General features: G+C 45.4%; 2 protein-coding genes across 20 annotated transcripts in view; one reads left to right on the forward strand and one right to left on the reverse strand.

Moving 5' to 3' along the window:
- Positions 1 to 25,046, reverse strand: part of PTPRF (protein tyrosine phosphatase receptor type F) — a 378,262-nt gene that overhangs the window by 105,123 nt on the left and 248,093 nt on the right. For all 19 annotated transcript variants that reach the window (XM_033067370.1, XM_033067369.1, XM_033067389.2 and 16 more), the window contains exon 6: positions 775 to 963. In XM_033067370.1, the coding sequence (XP_032923261.1) occupies positions 775 to 963 (189 nt within the window). The remainder of the gene's footprint in view (positions 1 to 774; positions 964 to 25,046) is intronic.
- LOC117000049 lies at positions 4,970 to 8,494 on the forward strand. Its single transcript, XM_033067390.2, has 2 exons — positions 4,970 to 7,647; positions 8,125 to 8,494. The coding sequence occupies exon 1, from the start codon at positions 4,970 to 4,972 to the stop codon at positions 6,461 to 6,463; it is 1,494 nt and encodes a 497-aa protein (XP_032923281.1). The 3' UTR covers positions 6,464 to 7,647; positions 8,125 to 8,494.

Genomic DNA, 25,046 nt, shown 5'->3' on the forward strand with positions numbered 1-25,046 from the left:
TTCACACTGGGGAGCTCCACTTCATCAGTGAATAAAGCAACGTTTATTTTCTTTAATTCTCTAATGGGCCTTACAGTCCTGGGAGACTGAACAGTGCAACAGTGGAAAAACAAGAATTCCTTGCTAAAATGAATGCTTTCTCAGCCACCCCCAAGAAATAACCATTTGTATTTCAAAAGCCAGTATTTGGCTTGTCAAACAAAAGAATCAAAAAGAAATGATGTATTTCAAAACTGCGTCCACCTTCCTTTGAAATCCACAGAATTGCTGCTTTTCAGATTTTTCTTTATTCTTGTGGTGTCACATAGTAAGGATGGCAATGAGCTCAACAGAAAGCAGAGCACTGTCTTGCAGAGTCTGTATAAGGAGTAAAGTTGCAATATGACCACTGACTGTAAAATTTCAACCAATATCCCATTATCCTGATTTGCACTGCGCTCCTATTAAAAATACCTGAGACCCACTGAGTTGGTAGTGAAATGTCTCAGCCTACCAAGGATTTGGGTCAGTATCAAGACGGTCTATCGAAGAAGATATCCAGGTGATGTTCCAAAAGGTATGTCCACTCTAATGTCTCTTTTTAACAAGCCACGATATCCTGCCAGAGAGGATCAGCTCCAAAAACTGTTTTCATATCGTAAAAGAAACAAGCTCAGAGCAAATTGACATTTGGGTTTAGAATTGCATTTCAGGGAAAACATAATAGCAGCATGTAAAGAGAAAAGGGAGGACGAGTGAGGAGGCTGGGAAGGCTTACTTGCTTTGCTACCTTACCCGAGCGGAGTTGCTTGATGCGCCCATTGCTGGTTGCAGTGTCCACGGGCAGGAAGTCCTTGAACCAGGAGATTTCGGGATCAGGGTTCCCACTGGCAGCACAGAGCATCGTGGCTGTGCGGGCCTTTTCCACCACCTTCAGCTGTGGGCCCATGTCAATGGTTGGGAAGCCAGCTGGGAGGTGGTCTTCTGCAAGAGGGAAAAAGACACAAGGTTAAAGAGAAACACTCCCAGGTAGCAATGGGATATGGCTGAAGTGACAGCAGTGCCACCCCGGAGCATCTGTGCCTCTGCTGGAAAACAGCAGCCTGACTTCCCTACTGAGAAGGTTATCAAGCCCTTAAAGCACATTAGGCTCTATAATGAGCATTCATTACACCAATAGAAGCTTCCACTAAATTTAACTCCATTTAAATCAATTGCCTTGGGAAACGTCCATAATTTTCATTGATACGTAGCTCCATCCATTGTTGTTAATAATTCAGCAAAAGCAGGTATTTGACTTTTTGTGGGAGGACTGAGTTGAAGATAACAGACAAACACAAAGTCAAACAGTTTGAGGCATCTTGAAAAACAACAACTAAACAATAAAACCCCTTAGAAAGGTCCAGAGAGGCCCATTTAAATTTTTTTTTTTTTGACTAGCAACTTTCTGTCACATTGGTAGGACAGACTGTAAATTTCTTCCTCATGCCTCCAAATCTGATTCTGAAGGTTTTTAGAAACTAATGAATGTAAAGCTAATGAGCCACACTCTGCTCATGAGCTGCCTGGCCAGACTGTGCCACGGCAAGCTCCTGGTGCATTTTCTGGGCTGTAAGGAGCAACAGAGGCGTGCAAGAAATGGCCAGTGCATGCTCTGGCATGGCTTACTACAATACTGTGAAACAAAGCAGCCCCTTAACTGCTGAAATCATTCATACAGGAGGTAGAAAAACAGTTAATTGGGTTTGTTGCTGCAGAGCACGCTCAGGTAGGCTGGGTGGAATACATTAGGCAGCCTTCGCTGATAAGCCAAGGCATGCTCCAACATCGTCATTCAATAGCAGCTGCAGAACTGAGCTCATTTATTCATTCTGTGGCAAGATGTACTGTACTCTGCTAAGCCTGAACTGCAATCAAAAGAACATACTTTCGCAGAAAAAAAGAACTTGAAGAACATTAAGAAGCTTTTAAAGCACCAGAAACTCAATTATTTTCAGTATGTTTCTTTTTTCCCTGTTTTAAGGAACCTTAAGCAAACTTTTTCTTTGGCAAATCCGATTTTTCAAGGCTCCCAGCTCACTGCAGTGTTTAAACAAACAAGGCCTTAGCATCTTCCCAAGTCCCAGAGGAGTCTGAACTTGCTGCAATCTGATTTTTCCTGCTATCACTGCACATCTGTACCCCTCACTCCTCACGGGAAGATACCAGCAATAGGTCACCTCAGGTGCTTCCTTCTACCTCCACTGCCACACCTGCAGCATGGGCATGGCCTGTGGTAGGTAATCTTGCATATGTGTACCTAAGATCTCAAGAGAATTCCTAAGACCCTTGACTTGTTTGCAAATCAAGACTGTAACACAAAGCAACATCTGCTAGAAACAAAAAAAATGCCTGGGAATATCATTTAGATGAGAGTGACTATGAAGCATTCAAGGTTTTCTACAGGAAAAAAGGTTCCTGATGTTTATTAAAAGCACAAACTCTATTTTGTCTCCCAGATCGACCTCCTGAGAAACCTCTCTCATGATGAGCAAACATAAATGGAATTATTTTCTTTTTTAAATGAAAGATACTATGAAAACTAGTTCTTTTTAAATTTGCTCTCCATTGATTTTCAGAGACAAAAGGTACATAGAGCTTAACTGGAATGACACCAGCACCAGCATTCAGTAGCAAGCAACAGAAGCACTCAATACTGAGCAACCACAATGTGTACTCCCACATGGCCGAAAAGAAACAAAAGAAGGGCACACGCAAAAGTACAACATGGTATAGACTTAAAAGCAAAGGAAGATACATAGAAAAAGCAGTAAATAATGACAGTCCCTTGGATTAAGGCCAAGTTTGCCTACAGTGTAGCACCTCGCCATTTAGAGTACTGAAAACAGATGTTTACTCTGGGGAAGCTGAAACCCTGAAGTGATCTAATCTAATCACCATGATTACCACTGACAATCTTTTCTGGTTTGCACAAGATTTTGCAAAGAATGCACTAAGCTAAGTATCACCCAGTTAACTTTGTCCAAAGTCTGCATAGATGCTTAGCACATTGCTAAAAGCAAACCTGAAACCAGCATTTGTGCAAGAAATCTCTTCTTGTCTGCGATGATCCCTGACCAGAGACAGGAGAGAGGCCAGAGAGTCCTTCACAGTGTCTGATCTACAGGTACACGACCAGTCTGCTGCACTGGAGTGACTGTTCAATCAAAATTAGCAGTTTGTGATGAGCCACAGACCAGCAGAAATGACACCATCTAACCTTGACTTTACTGAGTACAACAGAGAGACACTGATTACAAACACTACCATGTGATGATCCTCAGTACCCCACACCCTGTGCTGTGCTGGACACACAGAGGCACAGCCAGCCATGCAAGGTTCATGCAGTGCACAGACTTTTCCCTCTTAACTGCATACAAGCCCCAAAACTATAGTGGCAAATGGCAGTAGTAGAGAAATGGTGCATTCTTCATAGTCAGAGCCACAGCATGTTTCCTGGGCTGGTACAGTCCAGTTTCCATGCATGCCTGGAGCTTGAAACCATCAAAACTCCAGCAAGCAGTGCTGGGATGCCTGCACCTACCAAGCAAGGACTTGTTTGAACCCTTGTCAATCAAGCACAGAGGTAGCACTGGTGTTTCAGAGCAGTAGTGTGACTCCAAGAGGCTGTAGTCCCAGCTCACATAATTGTGTGATGAGATGCTTGGGGAAACCTGACAGCTGGTCTCTGATGGCACCTCAGACACCCAGAGGCTGGAGTTCCCCTGCTGTTAGTTCTGTGGTAGCTTCAGGGGACATGTGCTGGGGACAAGGTCAGAACATCCAGGGATCTAGCTCAAGAGGAGGACAAGCACCTTCTCCAGAGGTGGTCCAAGGTGTACCTGTACCATCGTGACACAAGGAGCCTCAACCACTCCAGGTCTCCCTGTATTGCGTGGTTCTGGCAGCCCCCCAAAACCCTGCTGGAAAGGAGTGGCTTTGGAGCAAACCTGAGCTGGTCACACCGCAGAGCAGAGCCCAGAACAAGCCCACGCCTGCCCCATCAGCAACACTCCTGTCGAGATAACAGGGCTTCGTTCCAGCTGGGCTTGGCGCTGCTGACTTCACTGGGACGGCGAGGGATGTGTCTGTGCTCAAACACCACAGACCATGATAGGAGCTCAGAGCTGTTCTTGCCGTGCCTTGCCCTCAGGCAGGAGTCTAATCTAGGCGTAATTATGAGGCTCAGTCATGCCTCGGCTCCTTTCAGCCCTTGCTCGCTGTACTAACTTGTCTGCACACGGAGCCTGTCAGTTACAGCCAACCTCCTATTCCAGCCAATACGATGATACTCTTATTTGAGAAAATGAGGTTGTCAGCACTTGGTTTTATTCGAGGATAGCCAGTATGCCTTCAATACACATTAGAAGAGGCTATGAATCTGCTTTTAAGTGCACACCATGGAAACCAGTTTTTATTTCTGGGTTTCAGGTACTTTCAGAAGGTAGACATTAGGTTAGAGGAAGCAAAATCTAGGCACAATGGGATTTTTGGGGGCACTGCAAGCTCTGACTGCCTCCACAGACTAGAGCAGCAGTAGCAGAAATGTAGGGATCGGCGCTCGGAAGATCTCGCGTTGTTACGGAAAGCTCGCGATAGGGAAAAAGTGCAAACATAAGCACTAAAAAGTGCAAGGCGAGGCAGCGGTCAGCGAAACACACGTAACCAATCATAGAACATATTACCTTATATGTACTGTCTAAAAATAAGCATAAGCATCTATAGTATATAAGACTAATGCACTAATAATAAATTGGCTTTTGTTGCATCCACCACGTTGGTGCCTGTGCTTCATTGCCCCTGGGACGGGATGTCCTTGACCGAAGCCCTCCGGTGTTAGAACTCGGTTGCGAGAAGCAACAAGTGGTGGCCCGTGTGAGGAGGCGTACGCCGGCCGAGAACCGGAGCAGCTATCGGTGGACCGCGGGCGGTCGAAGGGGGATCCGGATCCATGGAAGGGGTGAGTCAGATTCTCATCCAGTTAGCTCGAGACGGAAAGCTTTCAGTGAAAGCGAAAGATATACAAGCGTGTCTCGAGTGGCTCCTGAAAGATGGAGCGATAACCTATCCGCGGGATATTTTTGGCCCGGAAGGATGGGGGGCATGCACGCAAGCGCTGGCGGAGCATGCGATGGCTACCAAATCAGCCAAACATCTGAAAGTGTGGGGCACAATCTTGCAGCTGCTGAAGCGGGGTATGGAGGAAAAGGAGACTATGTGGGCGGCACGCAAGGCACTGGGGTTGGACTGCTACGGTCGCCTCCCGTTCACTGAGGAGCAGGAAACGCAAGTAGAAAAAGATGAATTAGAAATAGAGCCAAAACAGGAAGGCTCGGACTCTGAAATTCTAACAGCACAAGAGGAAAAAGGGGAAGAAAAGCAAGTGCAGGAAAAGATAATGGCTCGTGTGTGCTTGACTTGTGGGATTATGAAACCAATGTCTGAAGGGTCGTGTCTGGGATGTATAAAGAAAGCATATCCGGTAACTGGAAAGAGGTTGAACCCTCCGCAGTACCCCTGGGACGATTTGCGGGAGGCAGAGCGTAAAGCACGGTCCACGCAGCCTGCTCCCTCGCCAGCTCCGTTGCCATCCACGCCACCACAGTTTGTGGACCCAGAGGAATGGTTGCCTGGGCTAGCAATGAAAGCCCCGGAGGATCCGTTGGAGATGGCAGCAGAAATAGCCAGTCCGGAAGCTGGACGAGGAGCAGATGGGCAAAGATGGCGCGAGAGGGAAGTGCTGCGCCCAGAAAAGGGGAACCAGTGGCGGGCCCCTGATAAGCATCCTGACATTGCAGAGGAGGTTGAGGAGCTCTCCGAGCAGCTTGCGGCTGCATGGGGGACAGAAGAGGGGGGAGACGCGGCAGCGGTCGGAAGCCGGAAACCGGGTCGGGAGCCTGGTCGGCTTGGGGGTACCTCTCGGGCCGGGAAGGCGCAAGTTAATGACCACCAAGTGCAGATGAACCTGCAGCAGTTACAGCAATTAGTTAATGAAATAACTGCAGAGGTAGAAAAGCAAAAGCGTCTGCTTCGAACCCGGTCTCCTGTACCACCCTCCCAAACAGAACCATCCGGGATAAAATTCACTGATTGGCGACTTATAGCAGATGAATGCATATTGGGGGGTCTGACTTTGCGACCCATTGCTACCGCTTATCCTGTAAAGGCAGTAGCCGGGGGGGGAGTGGAATGGGTGGCCCTAGAGCCCAAAGCCGTACAGCACCTCGCGGCTACCATAGAGGCTAAAGGATTGGGCCATCCCCTCACATTGACATTGTTAGATAGCATTCATGCTGGGGGACTTTTGCCATGGGACTTACGCAATCTGGGAAAAATAGTGCTGAAGCCCACTGCTTTTCTGATGTGGAAGGACAGTTGGATTCAGCGACTAAGAGAGGAACTAACCCACGCGTGCAGATCGATATTTCCACAGGTACTGAAGTAGTGAAAGAAGCAGACAACCAGCAACAGGACGTGTGAAGAAGCACAGTGGATCACCGGCTGTAGCTACTTTGTTGTCTGTATGGTGAATATTGCCTTGCCAAAAAGACAAGGTGTTGCTGTGTAAATACTAATGCCTAGCTAATTACGCACTGCAGGAAAAGGAATTGCTTTATCTCTATTAGCCTGCCGCACCAGCAAAAATGTATCTTAATCTGTTTAGAAGCTTATATTTCGTGAGCATAATGACTATCGTAGCTATATATGTTCCACCTCAACCTAAGACTAACATTTGGGTTACTCTAGCTAATCTTACAAATCAGGAATCCATTTGCCTCGCTCTTTCGTCACCTGGTAACCCCTTCTCCACATGCCTTGTAGGTTTGCCGACAGATGTCTGGCCTTGTCCACTCCTGCCGTACTTTTGTGTTCTTCATGGCGACAAACCGTATTGTTCAAACAGCACTCCCGCATGCAATGCTAATAAGCCAAATAGAGTAGTTGAGCTATGGGATTTTTGGGTGCCATATCTCCCCGTTGCTCCTGCCGAGCCTCAAGAATTAGAACTGTTAGGATCTGTAAAAATGGACAGTTGTTTATACTTTAAGTGGACCAATGAAAAGGTAAAGAACATTAGTGCAACAGTTGTGAATTCAAGCCTTCCAGTTTATAGGAATGCATCTGAGTGGTGCCAATATACTGCCAAGCAACACTCACGATCCTCTGATCATCCTTTCTCTTTGCCTAGCGGCCTATTTTTGATTTGTGGTGATCGAGCTTGGCCAGGTATTCCCTCAAAACTTAGAGGAGGTCCTTGCTCGATAGGTAGATTGTCCTTATTGACACCCAACACATCCATGATTCTAAACATGTCCAGGTATTACTCCAGTAGGCGAATGCGACGCAGTGTACACAGTTTTAATAGCAAATGCCAGGATAATGTAAAGTTTTGGTCACCAGGAGAAATTATTGCAGCCTCCTTTTTAGCTCCAGGCGTTGCATCAGCCGGAGCGCTGGCACAGCTTAACAAGCTAGGTTGTTGGTTAGCTAAACAAACTAATGCCACGTCGCGAGCTATAAGTGATTTGTTAATTGATGTAGATTCTGTAAGACATGCCACTCTTCAAAATAGAGCTGCCATTGATTTTCTCTTATTAGCCCAAGGCCATGGTTGTGAAGAATTTGAAGGTATGTGTTGTATGAATTTGTCCGATCATTCTGTATCCATACATAAGCAGTTGCAAACCTTAAGTCAGCTCACTCAACAATTGCAAATAGATGATAGTCTAGGGTTGGACGGATGGCTTAAGAACTTAGGCATAGGCCCTTGGCTGAGAGACATCATGAAAGGTGGAATAATCGTTTTAATTGTAGTTTTAGTAGCAATGCTCTTACTGCCTTGTATAATCAGTTGCCTACAGCGTATGATTATCTCTATGTTTGATAACCAAAAACCAGCCATGCTAGCAGCTAACAGAAGCATGAGAAATTATATAATGTAAAGCAGGAAACGCCCTTGTAATCAAGCTTCTGAACAACATCAGACAAATAACTGTGCAAAGCAGAAGCAAAATATTTAGAGAGCTTACTAGTTCCATATAAGAATTATAACATAGTTAAATTAGAAGGAATTTATTACAGTAACTGTAGCATTTATCGTTGCAGCGATTACAGTCTGCCTTAAGTGTCCGCGTCTCAGCTGCCTCATCCGGCGTCCAACAACAGCGTGAAACACTTCAACAACAACTGCATCAAACTGAGCACCGCTTCCTGCCTATCACGACATCTTAAGTCATGGGGAGGGGGAGATGTAGGGATCGGCGCTCGGAAGATCTCGCGTTGTTACGGAAAGCTCGCGATAGGGAAAAAGTGCAAACATAAGCACTAAAAAGTGCAAGGCGAGGCAGCGGTCAGCGAAACACACGTAACCAATCATAGAACATATTACCTTATATGTACTGTCTAAAAATAAGCATAAGCATCTATAGTATATAAGACTAATGCACTAATAATAAATTGGCTTTTGTTGCATCCACCACGTTGGTGCCTGTGCTTCATTGCCCCTGGGACGGGATGTCCTTGACCGAAGCCCTCCGGTGTTAGAACTCGGTTGCGAGAAGCAACACAGAAATGACAGAGAAAAGTAGGAATAGAGAAGCAGGAGGAAAGGAGAGGAAAACAAAAAGAGAGAAAAGAACAGATGAGTGGGTTTTGCAGTTACAAACTGAAACTTGGAAAATCCACAACCAGGCTAAGGTCTTGCTAGCAGTAGTCACCAAGGAGACAGGAATGTCCCTCTGGCATCTAGCATGACAGCATGGACAGAGGATATCTCCTCTCACTTGACAGCTCCCTTTGCTAATCTTCTTTCTGAGGTGACAGAAATCTAACCCCTGCTCTCACACAGCTCTTTTGTGCCATGCATTTCTCATCTTTAAGGAAAAAGCTAAGGTAAGAAACCTTTCTCACAGCCCCAAACTAGAGCTGAGACCTCCTTTAGAGCAGCTACAATTACACGGCTTGTTCCCCAGCTCCCCAGAAAACTACCTTTCCTGAGGATGCTGCTGTGAGAGACATACCCCTCGGTGTGTCCTTATTTTCTGCACCACTCAAAATATCAAGTGATGATAAAGGACACAGAGGCAATTGCAATTTACGTCTTACAAGAAGCACGGATCAGCCCCAGCATGGAATGGTGTGTAGATAACAGCTGCTTGCAAAAAAAAGGCCTGCAGAGGAGTCTGTGGTGAGCACAGCTGTTGACAGCTGAATCCTGCAGGATTACCCCCAGGATTTTGCTGCAAACTTGTAATCTCTCACAGGACAGAAAAGTTGGAGGAGCTGAATATCAAATTGCTATGAGCACAAACACTGTACAGCACTCACTGCTCTTGCAGCCAAGCAGTTGTGTTTTGGGGGGATCATATCCTGACTTGGCACCTGTAAAACCTTCCCCCTACCACTGTTTATTTCCTCTGTGTCAGTGTAGGAAATGGTATTTTAGAAATGATAGTGCAAACTGTAAACATGTTTATGGGAGTTATTTGTCACATTCTTCTTCCTATAAAAGCCAGGCTTGCTTACTATCATGAGTCCAATTGTTCAGACTGCTGAGGGAGAGTTAAAAAATGATACCAAATATAATTTTAAAATAGGAAAAAGTAGCTTTTCTATACATTACAGCTACAGCTGCAAGGGTAAATCTCTTACAATCTATCAAAAGCACTGCCCCACTGGAAGGGGTGTTTTTCAACTGCTTTCAAGTTAGATATTGGGCCTTATCCCTATACAGGGCTGGAAATGGCTTATCTGGGCCACTGGCTGCCACCAGCCTGCATCAGCTGAGGAACTTCCAGACCATCATCAATTTTAGGGTCTCGGTAGGGATGATTAAAACACAAAGCTGCTTTGTTTTCAGTTCTGTCAGCTATCTGAAACCACTCAGGAGTGCGTGGTGCTAGGGACAAGCAAGGAAATGGATTGAGTGCCGAGAGATCTCTGATAAATATGTTTGAATGTGGTCAGCATTGCACAGGAGCAGGATATACAAACCAAAAGCTATTTCACATGTTCCTTACCCATTCGGTGAGGCAGGCTGGGATCACACCCAGCTCACATCAGCAGGGCTGAACTGATCCTGCCCAGATGTGGTGGTTTAATGCACTGTAGCACAGGATATTGCAGAGATAAACCTTGTCTACTGACAGACTCTTGTCTGATGGATCAATGGAATTACTTTGCAAATTTTGCAAGCTTCCAAACCTCCCTTTGCGACGCAGAAACGCATTTGCAAATGCAAAATTATCAGTGCAAGGACAATAGTCTGGGTAGTTGGCAATATTTACTAAAGAAAGACGCAAGGCAGTAACATCGTAAGCACACCACCAAGCAGGACATCTGTTTGCTGAATAAACAGCCCTGATTCCTTCAGCACAGGTTACACAGCACAGCTATTCAATTACCACAAGACAATCAAAAGCAGCCGAGCAGTCCAGCGGCCCAGCAGAACGGCATCACTTCTCATGATAAGGAAACCCTGACATCGCTCTGCTCAGCTTCAACTGAGGCTGCACAAAGAGCATTTTATCAGCCATTTTGAGGCAATGCTCTCTTTCTGCATCCTTTTTACACAAATCCTAAAGAGGTGCACCACAAATATTACCCAAATTCACGGTCTCCAAAGGCTGCCCAGTGCTGGGCTACCGGCCATGCGGGGAGTGGTGGGCGCAGTGCATTTGTGCGAGCTGGCTGGGGAGCCAAGCCCCATCCCGGCTAATGAACACCCCCTGACACTGGCACCACCTTGTCACTGCCTAAGGAAAAGGTGGGGCAGTGAAACCAACCTGTTTCAAAGGCAGCACACTCTTAATTACTGGGTTAGTAAGTATAAAACAGTTTCAGGCAGGCAGAAAATACAAACAGTCATCTACTGATGACAAGGCTTTTAATGACAAATCTGCTGGCTTTGTATGACATCATGCCAACGTGACATGCTGAAGCCGTGCACTGAAAATGGGGAGAAGGGCACAGATGAATGGGTGGGTGTGGAAACAAGCTCCAGAAGGACTTCTCTGTTTCACGGTGTAACCACATGAATTACTGCACAAGAGCTTACAGTAAACAAAGTATTTGCTATCTCTTAGAAAGATCACAGCACCAGCAAAACAGCTCACAAAAGAAGGAATCTGAGTCAGTTCAAAACAAAGAAAGTACTGTAAGGAAAATTCAAGAAAATACGAGACCAGACACGGCAGAAGAGGATAAACTGTCAGGCAGATTCCTGCTCCAGGGGCTCACAGCGTGGGAGCTCACGGGACCTGCTTGTTCCAGCACTTATGAGTCCATAAACACTTGACGGAGACAGTGCTACCCTTCCAGTGCCAGAAGGGCACTGCTGACATTGACCTCTCATGTCTGGACAGCAATTACCTCCATTTACAAGCTACCAGTACTTTCTCGGTAGTGTAGGTGGCCATTCCCAAGCACCTGTCAATCCCAGAGGGGAGCAGGATGGCTTGGCAGAGGCAGGTGCTCCCAAGAGTGAGACAAAGCAGCAGCACCTCCCGACTTGCTCTGATGAGGATTCGGGCTGTGCCCCTGCCAAGTCCCTGCGCTGCCTCTCTCCATGCACGGTGCTGAGGTAACACACAGCCACTGCAGCACTGTCCCTGCCAGGGCTCAGCACCCCACCTCTGCCATGCCACTGGCACTGGGGCACAGGCAATTCCTCCCTCTCCTTCACAGATAACCTTGTGCTTGGCAGAGGACATGCAGAGATGATTAACAGCTGCTGAAGTGACTCAGAGCAGAGGTAAGTCACAAACCCGGCCAAATTAAAGGTATGCACCCACAACCCACTGTGCAGTTCAGTTTAGGGATCTTCCTAAGTAATAACAACTTCTGCCCTGTATAGTGTCAGCAGTGGAGGGTGCTGCCAACTAGGAGACCTCAACCCATCCTGAAAGAAAACAATTATTTACAGCCTGATCAGATTAGATTGCAACAGTCAGAGGTGGCATTTACGAAATCTCTACTACCAAAACATCCTTCTGTCAACCCAGCTACCTCTGCTGGCTTTCCATTCTGGTTTCCTCATAATGACAGTCACACTTGCAGCCTTGGTCCTAAACTCAACTTTTCTCAAGACTGAGACACCAAATATATCTAAAATAATTTAAAAACTCCAGAAGGAAGATTATAGCAGAAGCTTCTCTGCTCAGACTAAACAAACTCTATGCCACGGGGCAGAGCTCCTCCAAGCTGCTGACACAGCCTCCCAGAGTACTGGGAAGTGTGATATAAAGCCTTAGGATGTGAGGAACAGCCTGGACCTCCTGCTCCAACCCTGCTACTCTGCCACAAGTGTAAAGCAGTGTCCACAAACAACTCAAAGCTGAAGACACATTAAAACAAACATTTTCCTGAAAGACCAGAGAAACTAGTTGATCATGTTAGTGAAGTACTAAAAAGAGCTTAGACTGTATGGCACTGAGAGTCATTTAAGGGTTCAATGTATAGCAAAGCAAAAACTACACATCAAGAAATGTCAAAAACACGGATGAGGAAGAGCTTGCACAGAAATAGAACCTATCTGCAAGACTCCCTGGTTGAGCAAAAACCCTTTTTTAAATCCTTGTTTGGCGAGGAAAAAAATAAAATTATTTCCTCCCTCAAAATTACAGCATGATTTCAAGCAGGTAAAAATAGAGTTTTCTGGGTCATAGCCAACAGCTGATAAATAAGGCTAGGCACTTTCAGTAACTACTACAAAAAAAACCCCTCATCAGCTGGAAGTATGCATTGAAAAAACTCACAAAAGTTCTTCAAAAGCATGAATTCAGAAGGGTTTTGCAGCCAGCTATTAAGACTCCATAGTAAAGGAACAGTAAAAGTCGACCACGCTGTGCTTTCAGGCAGGACTGTGCCATTTGTTGGTACCAGCTGTTGAATATAACTGCCTGTAGAACTGTTTTCAAACCACCATTGCTTTTTAATATTTTATACTGAGAAATACAACAGCAATACAATATTGCTACTGCACGTTTCCTTGTGACAGAATATATAAACACACCCCCACTAAAACACACCCCAAACTTCAATCTTTACAAGGAAAAGCACGGCAACAGCTCTTACTTGTAGTCAAAGTCATTTATTAATCCACTGCATTTTTCATACTACCTGCCCTGATGTGAGGTGTTATTAGCATAAAGATTTTCAGTTTTAAGATGTGCAATCAATAATGCATTACCATATGCCATTAAATCCAACGTGTGGTTAAATTAATAGAGCATTTGACTTTTGATCCATGTATGTTTGGTTGCAGTTCAGTGCAGGGAAAAGGGCATGAGAACGGAGTTAATCTGACAGTAGAGCTCTCCCACGCTTTCTAACATCAAGTTTCAGATTAAAGCAAAGCATTCCTGTTGCCACTCAGTTGGAATACTAAATCTGTTCATTTCCACTTCACAGGCCAGAATGCAAGATTTTTGGTCACTTAACTCCTACTGAAAGGGCTAGATTGTGCTAAAATCTGATTTGCTTAGTTTCTGCAGCCCGTTGCATCATTGTCAATTCAGTGGCTTCTTCTCTGGGGAACACTGCAGCCTGTCAGAGCATCACTGAGCAAGTCTCAAGCAAAAACTTTGATTAAGGATGTGAGCAAATTTTGTGTTTGACAAAATGTCCTGCTGAAAAAATCTTCCAGCAATTGTTCCAACATGGGAAAGAAAAAGTGCTGGTTTTCCCTGCATCTAAGCTACTGAAAAAGGAAGGTATTCAGACAACATTGATGATCAATAACTGCTGACTTTCAAAGGAGAGAACAACCTCCCTGTTGTCTTTCACCCTCCCCAGGATCCCCAAACAAAATCCCTTGAGGTACCAGGTAACTGAAGTCAGCAAACAGCATGGGAACTGAGGGCACCCTGTCGTTTGCAGACCACACCAGGCTGGGTGGAAGTGTCCATCTGTTGGAGGGTAGGAGGGCTCTGCAGAGGGATCTGCACAGGCTGGACTGACTGGTCAAGGCCAGCTCTTGGTTCAACAAGGCCAAGTGTTGGGTTCTGCACTTGGGTCAAAAGAATCCCATACAGAGCTACAGGCTGGGGACAGAGTGGCTGGAAAGCTGCCCAACTTGGAAATGGAAACTTAAAGTTGTGCTGGAGGGCAGCTAGAGAATTGTCAGGGAAAACACAAAAATATTCTACTTCTGGCATCCACAACCAGCCAGAGCTTTAAAGGAAAACAAGGATTCCCTCTGCTCCAAAAGACTGTCCTCCTGAAAAACCTTTTTGTTCTCTGATCTCAAGGACTAAAACGGAACTTTTTGGAATCAACCTCCAAAACTGCCAAGCTATGGGCTGGAGTTGCTCTGTGATGCCGTGAGACTTTGAATCCCAAAGCCAGTAATCAAGGTGTGTGGGTGTGGGAAAGGAGGATGAACACAATTCTTACAAAAGCAAGGCTCCTCTGCAGCCAACAAGCTGAAAAGCATCAGACCAGGCACTCAGCAGCCTGCTCTGCTCTCTCTGTATCTCATCTTCCCTTACTCCACAGCCCTCCTCCAGCACCATCCCTTCCTGCCTTATCAACAGATTCCCATGCATGTGGTTCTGTCTGCCATTTCCTTACTTGTAGCAAATCGTGTTTTGAGCAAATGCTCATAAATCATATAAAATAGCTAGCAAAAACAGTACATAGACCCAGTCCCAGTAAAGGCCAATACAGTAAAATACAAATTAAATTTATAGTCCAAAGCATTATTTCTTTACAGTATTCAGAAAGAAAGTAACCTTTAAAAATCTCTAAGAAATATTCACATATTGACATAAGGCATCTCTGTGACACTGATAAAGCTTCTCTGGTACCTTTTTTCAGAGAAATTCTATTTTCAAATGAAACAACAAATGCGAAGTTTCAGTGGACTTGTTCTGTTGCAGCCAGCTCAGGCACAGAGGGTCTGCTAGCATGGAAAATACTCAAGAACTGTAAAAAGAGCTTTAATTTAACCTCAACACCAAATAGATCAGTGATATGGTACCACTGCTTTCCATGCAGAAGTTTTAAAATACTCCACCACAAAAATTATATTGGATAAATAACTTTATTTACTTGCTGGGGCACTGACTTTTTATGAAAGGGAAAACACAACAAGACTTGACTGGAGCCAAAGACAGAAATATTCTCTTATTATGGGTTTTATGTCTTATGTTAAACCATCACTTTCTAGAAAATCCATTAATTGTACTGCCTCCAACATCACTTTAGATGGAGACTCTGGTTACCCTAACAGTCTTTCAGAGACAGTAGGATGTAGAAGGGCCCACAGTCAAAGACCCACAGTAAACCAGTGGCTACATGCAAACACAAATAAGACATTGTTGGCAGACAAGTGATGGTTTTAATGCTGGGATGATGTAATTGCTCAGTTTAACAGAGGACATACTCTTCTTTTTACAGATAGCAAGTGTTGCAGAGGCTCAATATCCTATTTACTGCTTTGCCACAACACCCATCTTTTCAGAAAGATGTGCAATAAAAGGAGTGGCTGACAATTTCAGCCAAGGTTTTAAACAAATCCCCAGTGCAGACCCTCATGAATTAAAGAGCACACAACAGATAAATGGAAAGCTGGCAATGAAATCACATCAAGACCAAGTGGACACACACACAAAGAAAAAAAAAAAAGGCACCTCTTGGCTTCAGTGGTACTCATCTTAATACAAATAAATGCAGGACATCAGCTGAAATCCCTTTGCTGTTCAGGAGGGAAAATGGATTCCCTAGCTTTACACATATTTGCTGGTAGTCAAAGACTCATTTTATCAAATGATTACTACAGAAATTGTGGGTTTCCCCTGCTTTTCCATGGCAATTGGGGAGGGTGGTACAGTTTGGTGGCATGAATTCTGACTTGTCAGGTTAAAGATTGTGTTTCCTTTAAATATCATCCCTGCCTTTTCCCCCAAAAAGTTACATCTGTGAAATACAAACCAAGAAAGCTACACAGACACCTGGATTTGGCAAGCTTCAGCTTCACTGTGCTGGAAAATTAAATTAAGGGAAGCTTTAAAAAGGTTTTTCCCCTCTTGAAAATGGAAAGATTGTTGGCCTTGAAGTCTTAAAGACAACCTGCTACTTTGCAAATGCATTGTCATTCCAGCTTTCTTTAGATCCCTGCACTAGCTCCATACATTAGTGGCTGGAAGGAGCAGTTTCCACAGCAGCTGTTGAGATTTCCTTAATTCTTATTCTTTTTATTTGGGAAATCACAGAAGGGGGTAAGGAAAAGCTAGCCACTGTGGACTTCTCATGATCTACTCATGCAATAAAGTCAAGGTTCAGGATAAGCAAAATTGAGAACAGCTATTAAGGGGATGCTGTGGTCTTGCCCTGTCCAAGTATTGTTTCATTCCTGACTGATTGGCAGGCAGCATTTGACAGACAGGGGCTAAAGCTCCATGGGGCTGCAGGTCTCAGAAAATGATTACAGGGGGAATTGAGTGCATGAATTGGTTTGTCTCCCTTGCTCTGAACCATCCTTCCTTCTGCCCCTCACATACACACTGGCTACAACTGTTCCTGCCAGCCCTTTTTTGGTGTTTTGATGGAAGCCACACACAGCCTGGCTTGCAAGAGCTTGCAAGTCCTAAGGACTCTTCAGGCCCACTTTTCCTTAAAATCCTCAGATGTTTACACAGAGCTTTACAATAAGGGTGATATTACTGTGGTTTTTTCCATTTCCTGGTCTGTATGAAGTAGCCAGCCCTGCTGTGGGACAGGACGTGGCACCTCTGCCCCGCTCTGCAGGTATGTGCAGGGGTGACTGGTTGGCCACAGTCCCTCATCCTTTCCCACGTTTTCAGGACGTGTTGCATTTGCAGCCACGCAGTCGCAGGACGTGCTTTTGCTGCTGCTGCCAAGTCAGGAAAGTGTTGCTACATCTTTCTTTAATCCAGCTCCGGTTAGACCAGATTTTCTGGTACAGATAACAATTGCACTATTTACATTTCATACACCTAAAGGGCAGACACCCGAGCTTTGCTGGAGCAGATGTCTCAGGAAGAAGCTCAAAGACTAAAAAAGCATGTAAAAGCCACAGCTGCCTCTCTGACCTGCTCCCGCACGGCCCAGGTGATTCTGTCTGCACAGCCTGCCCAAGCAGCTGCCACGCACTGAGCTGCTCACTGCAAGGTGTCAGAAACGATAAAGCAATGGTACAGTTTGATTTACTGCCGGGCAAACACCGGCTGGCAGTGACCACACACGGAGGGGTCAGGCAGGGCTGTCCTTTATTAGCATGTCAACCATGGCTGTGCTAACACATTCACGGATTAGACTCCCGAAGCTGGATGTGCGAGCATGCTTGGGTATAACTAATTGGAAATAGGCCCTGAATTCCTAATAACCTAAGTTATGGTCCCTGGGATTTATGCCAAATTAAAGACAATTAATTCTCCTCTCTTGATTATTACACACCTTAATAGCTCTGTCCTTGAGTCAGTTCCATCCTTGATGTGCAGAGCCCGTAGCTCAGTCTCTAAAATCTGATGTGCATGAAGAACGCTTAATAAAAAAATTCAGTATCAAATCTGAGTTACTGTATCAAAATCTCTCATGTTTTACAACAGCAAAAACACAATTGGATTCAAAGCCTACTTCAGATCCCAGATTATAAAGGCATTTGCTGCATAGCCTCTGCACTATAGTCTTTAGAGGCCTTAAACAATTCCACGTTTCCCTTTAAGATCTTTTAAAATACCACACAGCAGTATATACAGATAATCAGGACTGTTTTCATTAAATGATTTCAGTGAAGTTCACTGGCTTTATTTGATATACAAAAGACTATTTAACCTTCTCCCAAGACACTCTACTGATGTAATTACAAGCAAGAGATGAGGCATGGCTTTCCCAGCTGCAACCACTAACAGAAAACTTTCGGTAAGCAGAGGCTGCTCTAAGTCTTTCCTACAGGATGTCAGAGGCAGGTATCTCCTTGCAGATAAAATAATGCAAATCCTTATTTCTCCAGCTCACTATACAGTGCATAGGCCACAGGTGTCAAGACAATTCAGCTAGAGAAAAAGCACTGGCACTCCTGCCTTAGGCATCCTTCATGCACCAAGTAAACAAGACTGTGTGACCCTTTTGAGAGTATCAACAGGACACTGCAGGGCAAACTCTACTGCAGCCCTAGAGACATAGATGGGATTTTCAGAGCTGATGGGGTGCCAGCCTCAAGCTTGCCTGGGACAAGAGGGCACCCTTTCCAAGGACAGAAGTGGAATTGGCTGAATCTCAGCTGCTCATTTTTACTGAGCCAACAATACAAAATGCCAGGAGGAGACATCCTGCACAAGGAGTCTCTGATGGTGGAGACGAATGATCACAGGGGGCTCACACTCCTTGGGAAAATACAAATTTTCCTTTCAGACAAGGGTTTTTAGACCCATGACCTGCTTGAGGGAAAATAAAGCTGATCCTCATCCTATCAGTGAAAACCAAGAGTCCCAGTGTTCTCCAGACAGTTCCTTGTGACCAGACCCGTGGCTCAGCATCTGGAAGATCTCAAGGGTTCCTGTAGGAGACAGAAATGACAGGGAAACCACAAACCCATGCAATCTGACCTAACTGCTCTTGAAACTTCACAATGCAGACAGGGCTCTCCAGCAGACAGACAGGCAGCTGTTGGGATTTTCACCACATTTCCCCAACAGCAGACCTGAGGCAGATCTCTACAGAACCCATGCATTCCGCGTGACAAAGCAGGAAGGGAATGTCCCAGAAAAAGCCATGTGAGAGCTGAAAATTCCAAGTTTCATACTGTCTGTTGAGTCCTTGACACAAAGCTAATACATCTCTCCAAAACATTTCATTTCCTAGGTTTCTTCTCTTTCTCTCATTTTTGCTGAACTCTGCTCAGCAGAATAACTGATTCCACGCCATGTGACAGAAACATGCATCCTAAAATAATGGAAAGAGCTAGGGAGAGAAAATCCCTAAAGTAATGTGAGGCAGGGAGAGAAAGAAAGCTCCCCCTCAACTTGTGGCTTATGAACCACCCTGGTTTGCAAATCAACAGTTTGCCTGCCCACACACTCAAGCAACAAGCAAAAATCAGAAAAATAAATGAAGCACGTGAAAATACAATTTTTATTTGGTACCATGAGGCAACATCTCACTGGATAGTGTAATGTATTTTTTCAGAAAGGTGGGAGAGCGTTCTGATTAAAACACCTGAGAAACTCTGGGTTGGGAAATAGGGCTCTACCAGCCTGAAAAGCTGAGCCACCCAATCTTGGGACCCAAACTGTGACACATCGAGCACAAAGGGTTGATTCTCCCCTGCAAACCACCTGCAAACAGACTAACAGCATCATCTTACATTTACACTGAGAACAGAAATTAAATTAGCAAGTAGATTTTGATCATGAAGTGACCTTTAAAAATGACTGAGAGAAGAAAACATCAGCCACCATTATTTGTTCTGATACAGATCCCTCCTGAAGGCAGCTTTGTGGGCAAAATATTATTGCTAATTTTATTTCATGTTTTCAAACTTCTTTTAAGAATCTAAGATAACTCTTATTTTCTCATTTTTTCATAGACAAGCTTTGCTGTCTTTTATTTTCATCTAAGCACAAATTGGGAAAAGTGCTGTAGCTGAACTTAAAGAAACCTGGTCAATTTTATGATATTTAATAACATCTATAGGTATAAAGGCTAAAAACACCAAGGGTAATGAAATCTTGCACTCTGGTGCTTAATGTATTCTCTTCTGCTTGTGCCACATGCTGAACCATGGAAACAGTTCAGTATGGGAAGGAGAAAACACACTCTCCTTGGAGACACACAAGGGGCTGGCCAGGGCTGAGGTCAGCCTGGGAGTCACAGCCAGCCAGACTCAGGGCAAGCGGCTACACCCTGCAATCTCCTCTCACTCAGCTCTATTTATGACCACCATCAACACACTCACAATTGCAGCCTTCCTTGCACAGATCTTTACGAGTTTTCCAAATGAAAGCGGGTTTTTCTTTCTTCCTGCCTTAAGCAGGTTTGTGGAAAGACTGCCAAAAATTGCACCTGGTTTATGGCTTCAACATTTCTTTCAGGCGCCCTCATTGTACTTCTTCCTCACTTACATAAAACTGCAGGGATTATGCAGAATTTAGGTTTGTCTTGTGACATGCTCTTTGAAAAGTCAATAGCATTTAGAATCTGCTTTGACCTTGCATTTAGACAGACATAATATCATGTACAACTCCATCCTGCACACAAACTCCCTTATTCATATGTCAAGAAAGACAAGGATTTTGACTGCTAATGCCTTCTTGTCTTTGCATGCCAGGCCAGTTTTGCTTCTATCTCAAATTAGGGCAGGCTTGCGCTTACAAAATTTGGTAACCTCTTGAAGTAGCTACCTTTATTTTAATTTAAAACCTCCCCAAATTAACAGCGTAATCATTGCACTGTAGACCAAGAACCATTTGTGAGCATCACCTCTAAGCCATTTTGTCCTTGCAAAAGTTTCAGACATCGGATGTCCTGTGGCCACTTATTCTTTTGTGCCTTTTCTATGTGCTATTTTAAGTAGTTAAGCCGGAACTATCAACCCTGTTACGAGGGATGCCACACATCCCTCACAGCAAGAACAAGATGACAGTCAGGTTGTACAAAATGAAACAATAATCCTTTATGAATCAACGAACATCTCAGCAGAGATCTGAAGTTCCAGCAGTTTTTCTACTTCCTACACACAGCTTCAATTCTCTGGAGTTGCATTTTTGTTCCACTGCCTAGCTGTATCTAGCCCAAATCCCTTCACTCTATTGGCCCTATGTCTATCTCCACAATAGTTTTGTTGGGAATGTCAGTACAGTCCACTTTTGCTGGGCAGTCTCTCAGGAACACATTACTGCTTTTTAAACAATCCTGCTCTGAAACACACTATTTCATCTGGATTTGCACGTTTCTTGACTAGCCCTTCTAGCTGTTTATCCAGTTACTTAGCACCAGCAGCACGTAATGAAAAAAGGCATTAAAAATATTGTCCAGTCCAAACTATATGTGGATCTGTACATCTCACCATTCCTACAATTGTCTTACTGCCATCTGTATTTCAGTCAACAGACCAAGGACTGAAATCTCATACATTGTCACTTCTTCAACTAACAGGAAACACAAAGTTTCCACATCCATGCACAAGAGGCAAAGGAGCAGCCCACAGGAATGAGGAGCTGTTTAACTGGCCCAATGGATGTAGGGATGGAGAACAGCCATGTCCCTGTTTGCCAAACTCAAGAGGAGCTGGGGCCCTTTGGTGGAGAGCAGTACACTCATTTCTAGAGCACCTGGAACTAAGTAGGGGTGTAAGGAAAAGTACAAGCAGGTGGGGAAGATTAATTGGCTTGGAGGATTTGAGGACGTCCTGGGAGCAGAGAATATGCTCCATAGCTCACAGGAGTCAGGCAGGTCACTGTGCACCTCCCAGCTGTGCTGAAAAAACTCTGCTGCTCCTGGCGTGGAGCGGAGAGGCGGCTAACACTACTCTGAATGTTTGGAGCAGGTTGCAACAGGCTGTGGCTCTGGTGGGACAGGTTTGTCAGCAGTGCCTGAGCTGCCTTCCCTCACAGATCCCCGCAAGGCTGATCTGAACATGGGGGTGTGGAGTCTGGGAAGGGAGCTGGTCCCCTCCACGCCCTGGGGCTGAGGAGATCAGCAAAGGCAACCAGCTGCAGCATGCCACAGCCAGGTGGCTGCCGGCACTTTGTCTTGCCTTGCTTTGTATTAGCACTGGACTAAGTGAGCTGATCAGGTGAATGACGAGCACCATTTGTCAAGCCATCCTGCAAAGCCTGCCGCACCCCCCTTGGTATGGAGGTGCTGGAGGCTCTTCCCAGGAGCGTGCTGCAATCCCGCCTGCTGCTGCTTTGTGAAGAGCTCCTCGTAAACTTGCCCATTTGCAAGCTGCATGCAGCACAAGGCATCGCTGCAAACTCATAATTAAATTCATTACTCCATACAATTTTAAGCCATTCTTCAAATAATTACAGTAATTTGATAAGCAGAAATCACATAAACCTGCTGCAGTTTTATCTCTCCCATTTGCTGTCTGAAGGAAAATGTGAGTAATTAGTCGGATGATAACAGTCCGGGTTATGCAAGCAAAACAAAATTAATATGATCCTTACTCAAAAAACTCTAAAATAAAATGAAACTGATGACTCCTTAGGCAGCGCGGGGTGGGAGCGAGGGGAATGGCAGCAGCCGAAGGGAGCGGGAGGATGGCAGGCGGCACTGGGCACACTCCCCACGCCGCTGTGCAGTGGGATGCTCTGAGAGCCGCACGCCGACCTGCAGCTCTCGCTCCTCTTTCCCGGGAGAGCCACGTCAGGTAACCTTGGTAACTCCAAGGCAGGGGAGGCAGGAGGCAAAGCTTCCTGCAATATTCACGGGACCATGACAGAACATTCATTAGCACTCTAATGTCAGGAGGAATCAGCAGCCCGGGTGGCCGTGCCCGCCCCACTCTGCTTCTCACCTTGTTTATGAGGTTCCTGACCTTTCCTGCTACGAAGCAGCAAGTTGGCAAACTGCAGCTCACGGCACGCTGGGGCACAGGGAGGACAGAGCTATGAAAAATTCACACCTGCTGGCATCTCCAGTGTGCTTGAACTCACAAATCAGGAGCCAGGCGATGTACAACATGCAGCATCTCTCAGAGGCCCTGGCTATCCTTTGGGCTCGCCTAGCCTGCCAGGCTGCCGAGGCAAATCCACATTGTGTTCATGAATGTGGCAAGTGCCAGGGATTCACCATGATGTGGCCACAAGGACAGTGCCAGCACCCTGCTCTGCAGTAGGGGAGAAAGAGATAAAGAGGTGGAACTGGAGGCTATGAATATATTGTGATTAGCACAGACCCCGACTCCCGGGGTGCCTTGTGTCCATGACTGCCAGTTCAGAGCTGAAGTCCTCTCTGCACACCCAGACTCTCTGAACCCTACAAGACAATGTTGGGTGACTAAAGAGTTAACAAATCCAAAAACGCCGGGGATGAGTTGCACTAGAGATAAGGAAACATGCAGTATATACTAGGCTGAAATAGAAATGCAGCCCAGCCGCAAGATCAATAAGGAGGAGAAGGCCAGAGCTGTGGTTACTTGGTGCTTGGATTAAGAGCTTCATCAGGTTTCTGCAATCAGATCTGATGATCCCACCAAAGGAACAAAGGGAAGGCTCCAGGCCCTCATTTTAGAGAAGCAAACGAAGAGTCATCAATTTTCTGAAAGTGACTTTATGCCTCGTTAAGACCCATCTAAATTATATACAAGATGACTTCCAAGTAATGGAAAAATGAATCTGTAGACAGTTCTTTTTTTTTCCTTTTGTTTCCTCAAGGATGTGTCTCCAGCCAGCCTGAAACCAAATACTTGTTTTGGGGAGAAAAATTCCCACCCCTACAGGAAGATATTTCAAAATAAGCACTTCAGATTTAAATGCAGCTGCACCTTTCACACTCCTCTTCTTCCCCTAGAGCTTTTAGCACCCTGGCCAAGAAAAGCAATTCAAGACCTAAGCACCACACATAATAAGCAATTTACAAACTGAAGCGAGATTAGCTTTAAATACCACTCTTTCCGGAGGAATCTATCTCAACGTGGCAGCTCCATAGATATTTTAATATATTTAAAAAAATAAATCTTAAAATGAAAGGAATTTCACATTCTTAGTTTGGAAATAAGAAATTATTGAGTAAACCAGTTCAATGCAACATCAAAAGGAGAGGAACAATATACTGGGACAGAACCCTATATGATCTTTTACTAGCTGCTAAAACTGGAGTCAAATATGAGTGCGTGAAAGAAAAATATATCACAGAGATTGCATCTCCTTCCACCGCTCAGCCATGGCCCATGACCCTTGATGGCTGCTGGGCTGACTCAATGGCTGTCCAGGCACTGGTGAGGCTCTGCTGCTGCCCTCCATCCCCAGAGCCACATGACACCCTGGGGACAGGCATCACATCCTCCTCAGAAAGCTGAGTCAAAACTGAGTCATCACCAGGAAGGATGATGCTTGAGATTAAAAAAAATTATAAAGGGTTTTTTCACTGCTGGAGAAGCTACATCCCCAGTGCACACGTGTAGAAGAAGTTTGGGCTCTTGGGCCAGAATGCGAAGCCAAGGCAGCACCTGCGTCACTGAGTGGGCCGGAGGCTTCTCATCAATTCCTGTAGCCAAGGGCTTCCAACAACTGCTGGCTTTGCTCAGGGAGGAATTTTATTCATAGTGTGCCCAGTATTTTGCTTCCTTCCCAGCTTTCCTTGAAGCAGTAGAGAGCACCCATAGCTATATCATGGGGCTGGGAGCAGTGGTTGGGGTGGCATGAGGAATGATGCCATGAAACTGCAGAAAGCTGAGGAATCAGAAACAGTAACAGATCTCTGGGGAGAAAAAGCAGATGGAGCCTGTGGGAGAGGAAGGGCTGCTTCCCCACCAGAGCAGCCCAGTGCATCTTGCAGGGATGGCACGAGCCCCTTGCAAATACCTCCCTTGCTTCATAGGAACCTTGGTATGAGCAGCTCCCCTGAGCCTTCCATTCTGCTGGGATAGGTTCCTGCACAAGAAGAGGCCTGTGTGTATCACAGGACTATCTGGTGACTGTCTGAGATGTGAAGACACTGGTATAGATGACCTAATCTCCCTTCTGATCTCACGCTACTGAAATCACAGCATTGTGCTGATGCAGCAAAACCAGCAGCAAACTCTGCTATTTCAGCTGTGGGTTTCCACTGGGGTCTGTAATCAATACGAACAAATCGGGCAGCAGGAAACGACTGCTGCCATTGGGGCTGCTTTCACCAGAGCTGATCCTGTGTGCCTGCCAGAGAACAGCTAAAAGCCCAGCTTGGGGGACAGCAGCGAGTCCTGGTAGCCCTGGGACAGGGCCACACTGCCACTGCCTCACACACTGCTGGCCCTGTCACTGCTGTGCTCCAGACATTTGTCACAATTATTAGAGATTTATGAGGACAGGGACCGTGTCACTTGTCTGTAATTTCACTCTGAATGATACCACTCTCCA

The sequence above is a fragment of the Catharus ustulatus genome, chromosome 9 (assembly GCF_009819885.2).
Source record: "Catharus ustulatus isolate bCatUst1 chromosome 9, bCatUst1.pri.v2, whole genome shotgun sequence".
NCBI lineage: Eukaryota > Metazoa > Chordata > Aves > Passeriformes > Turdidae > Catharus > Catharus ustulatus.

Coding starts and splice junctions, on each gene's coding strand:
- LOC117000049 (XM_033067390.2), top strand. CDS start 4,970: ATGGAAGGGGTGAGTCAGATTCTCATCCAGTTAGCTCGAGACGGAAAG.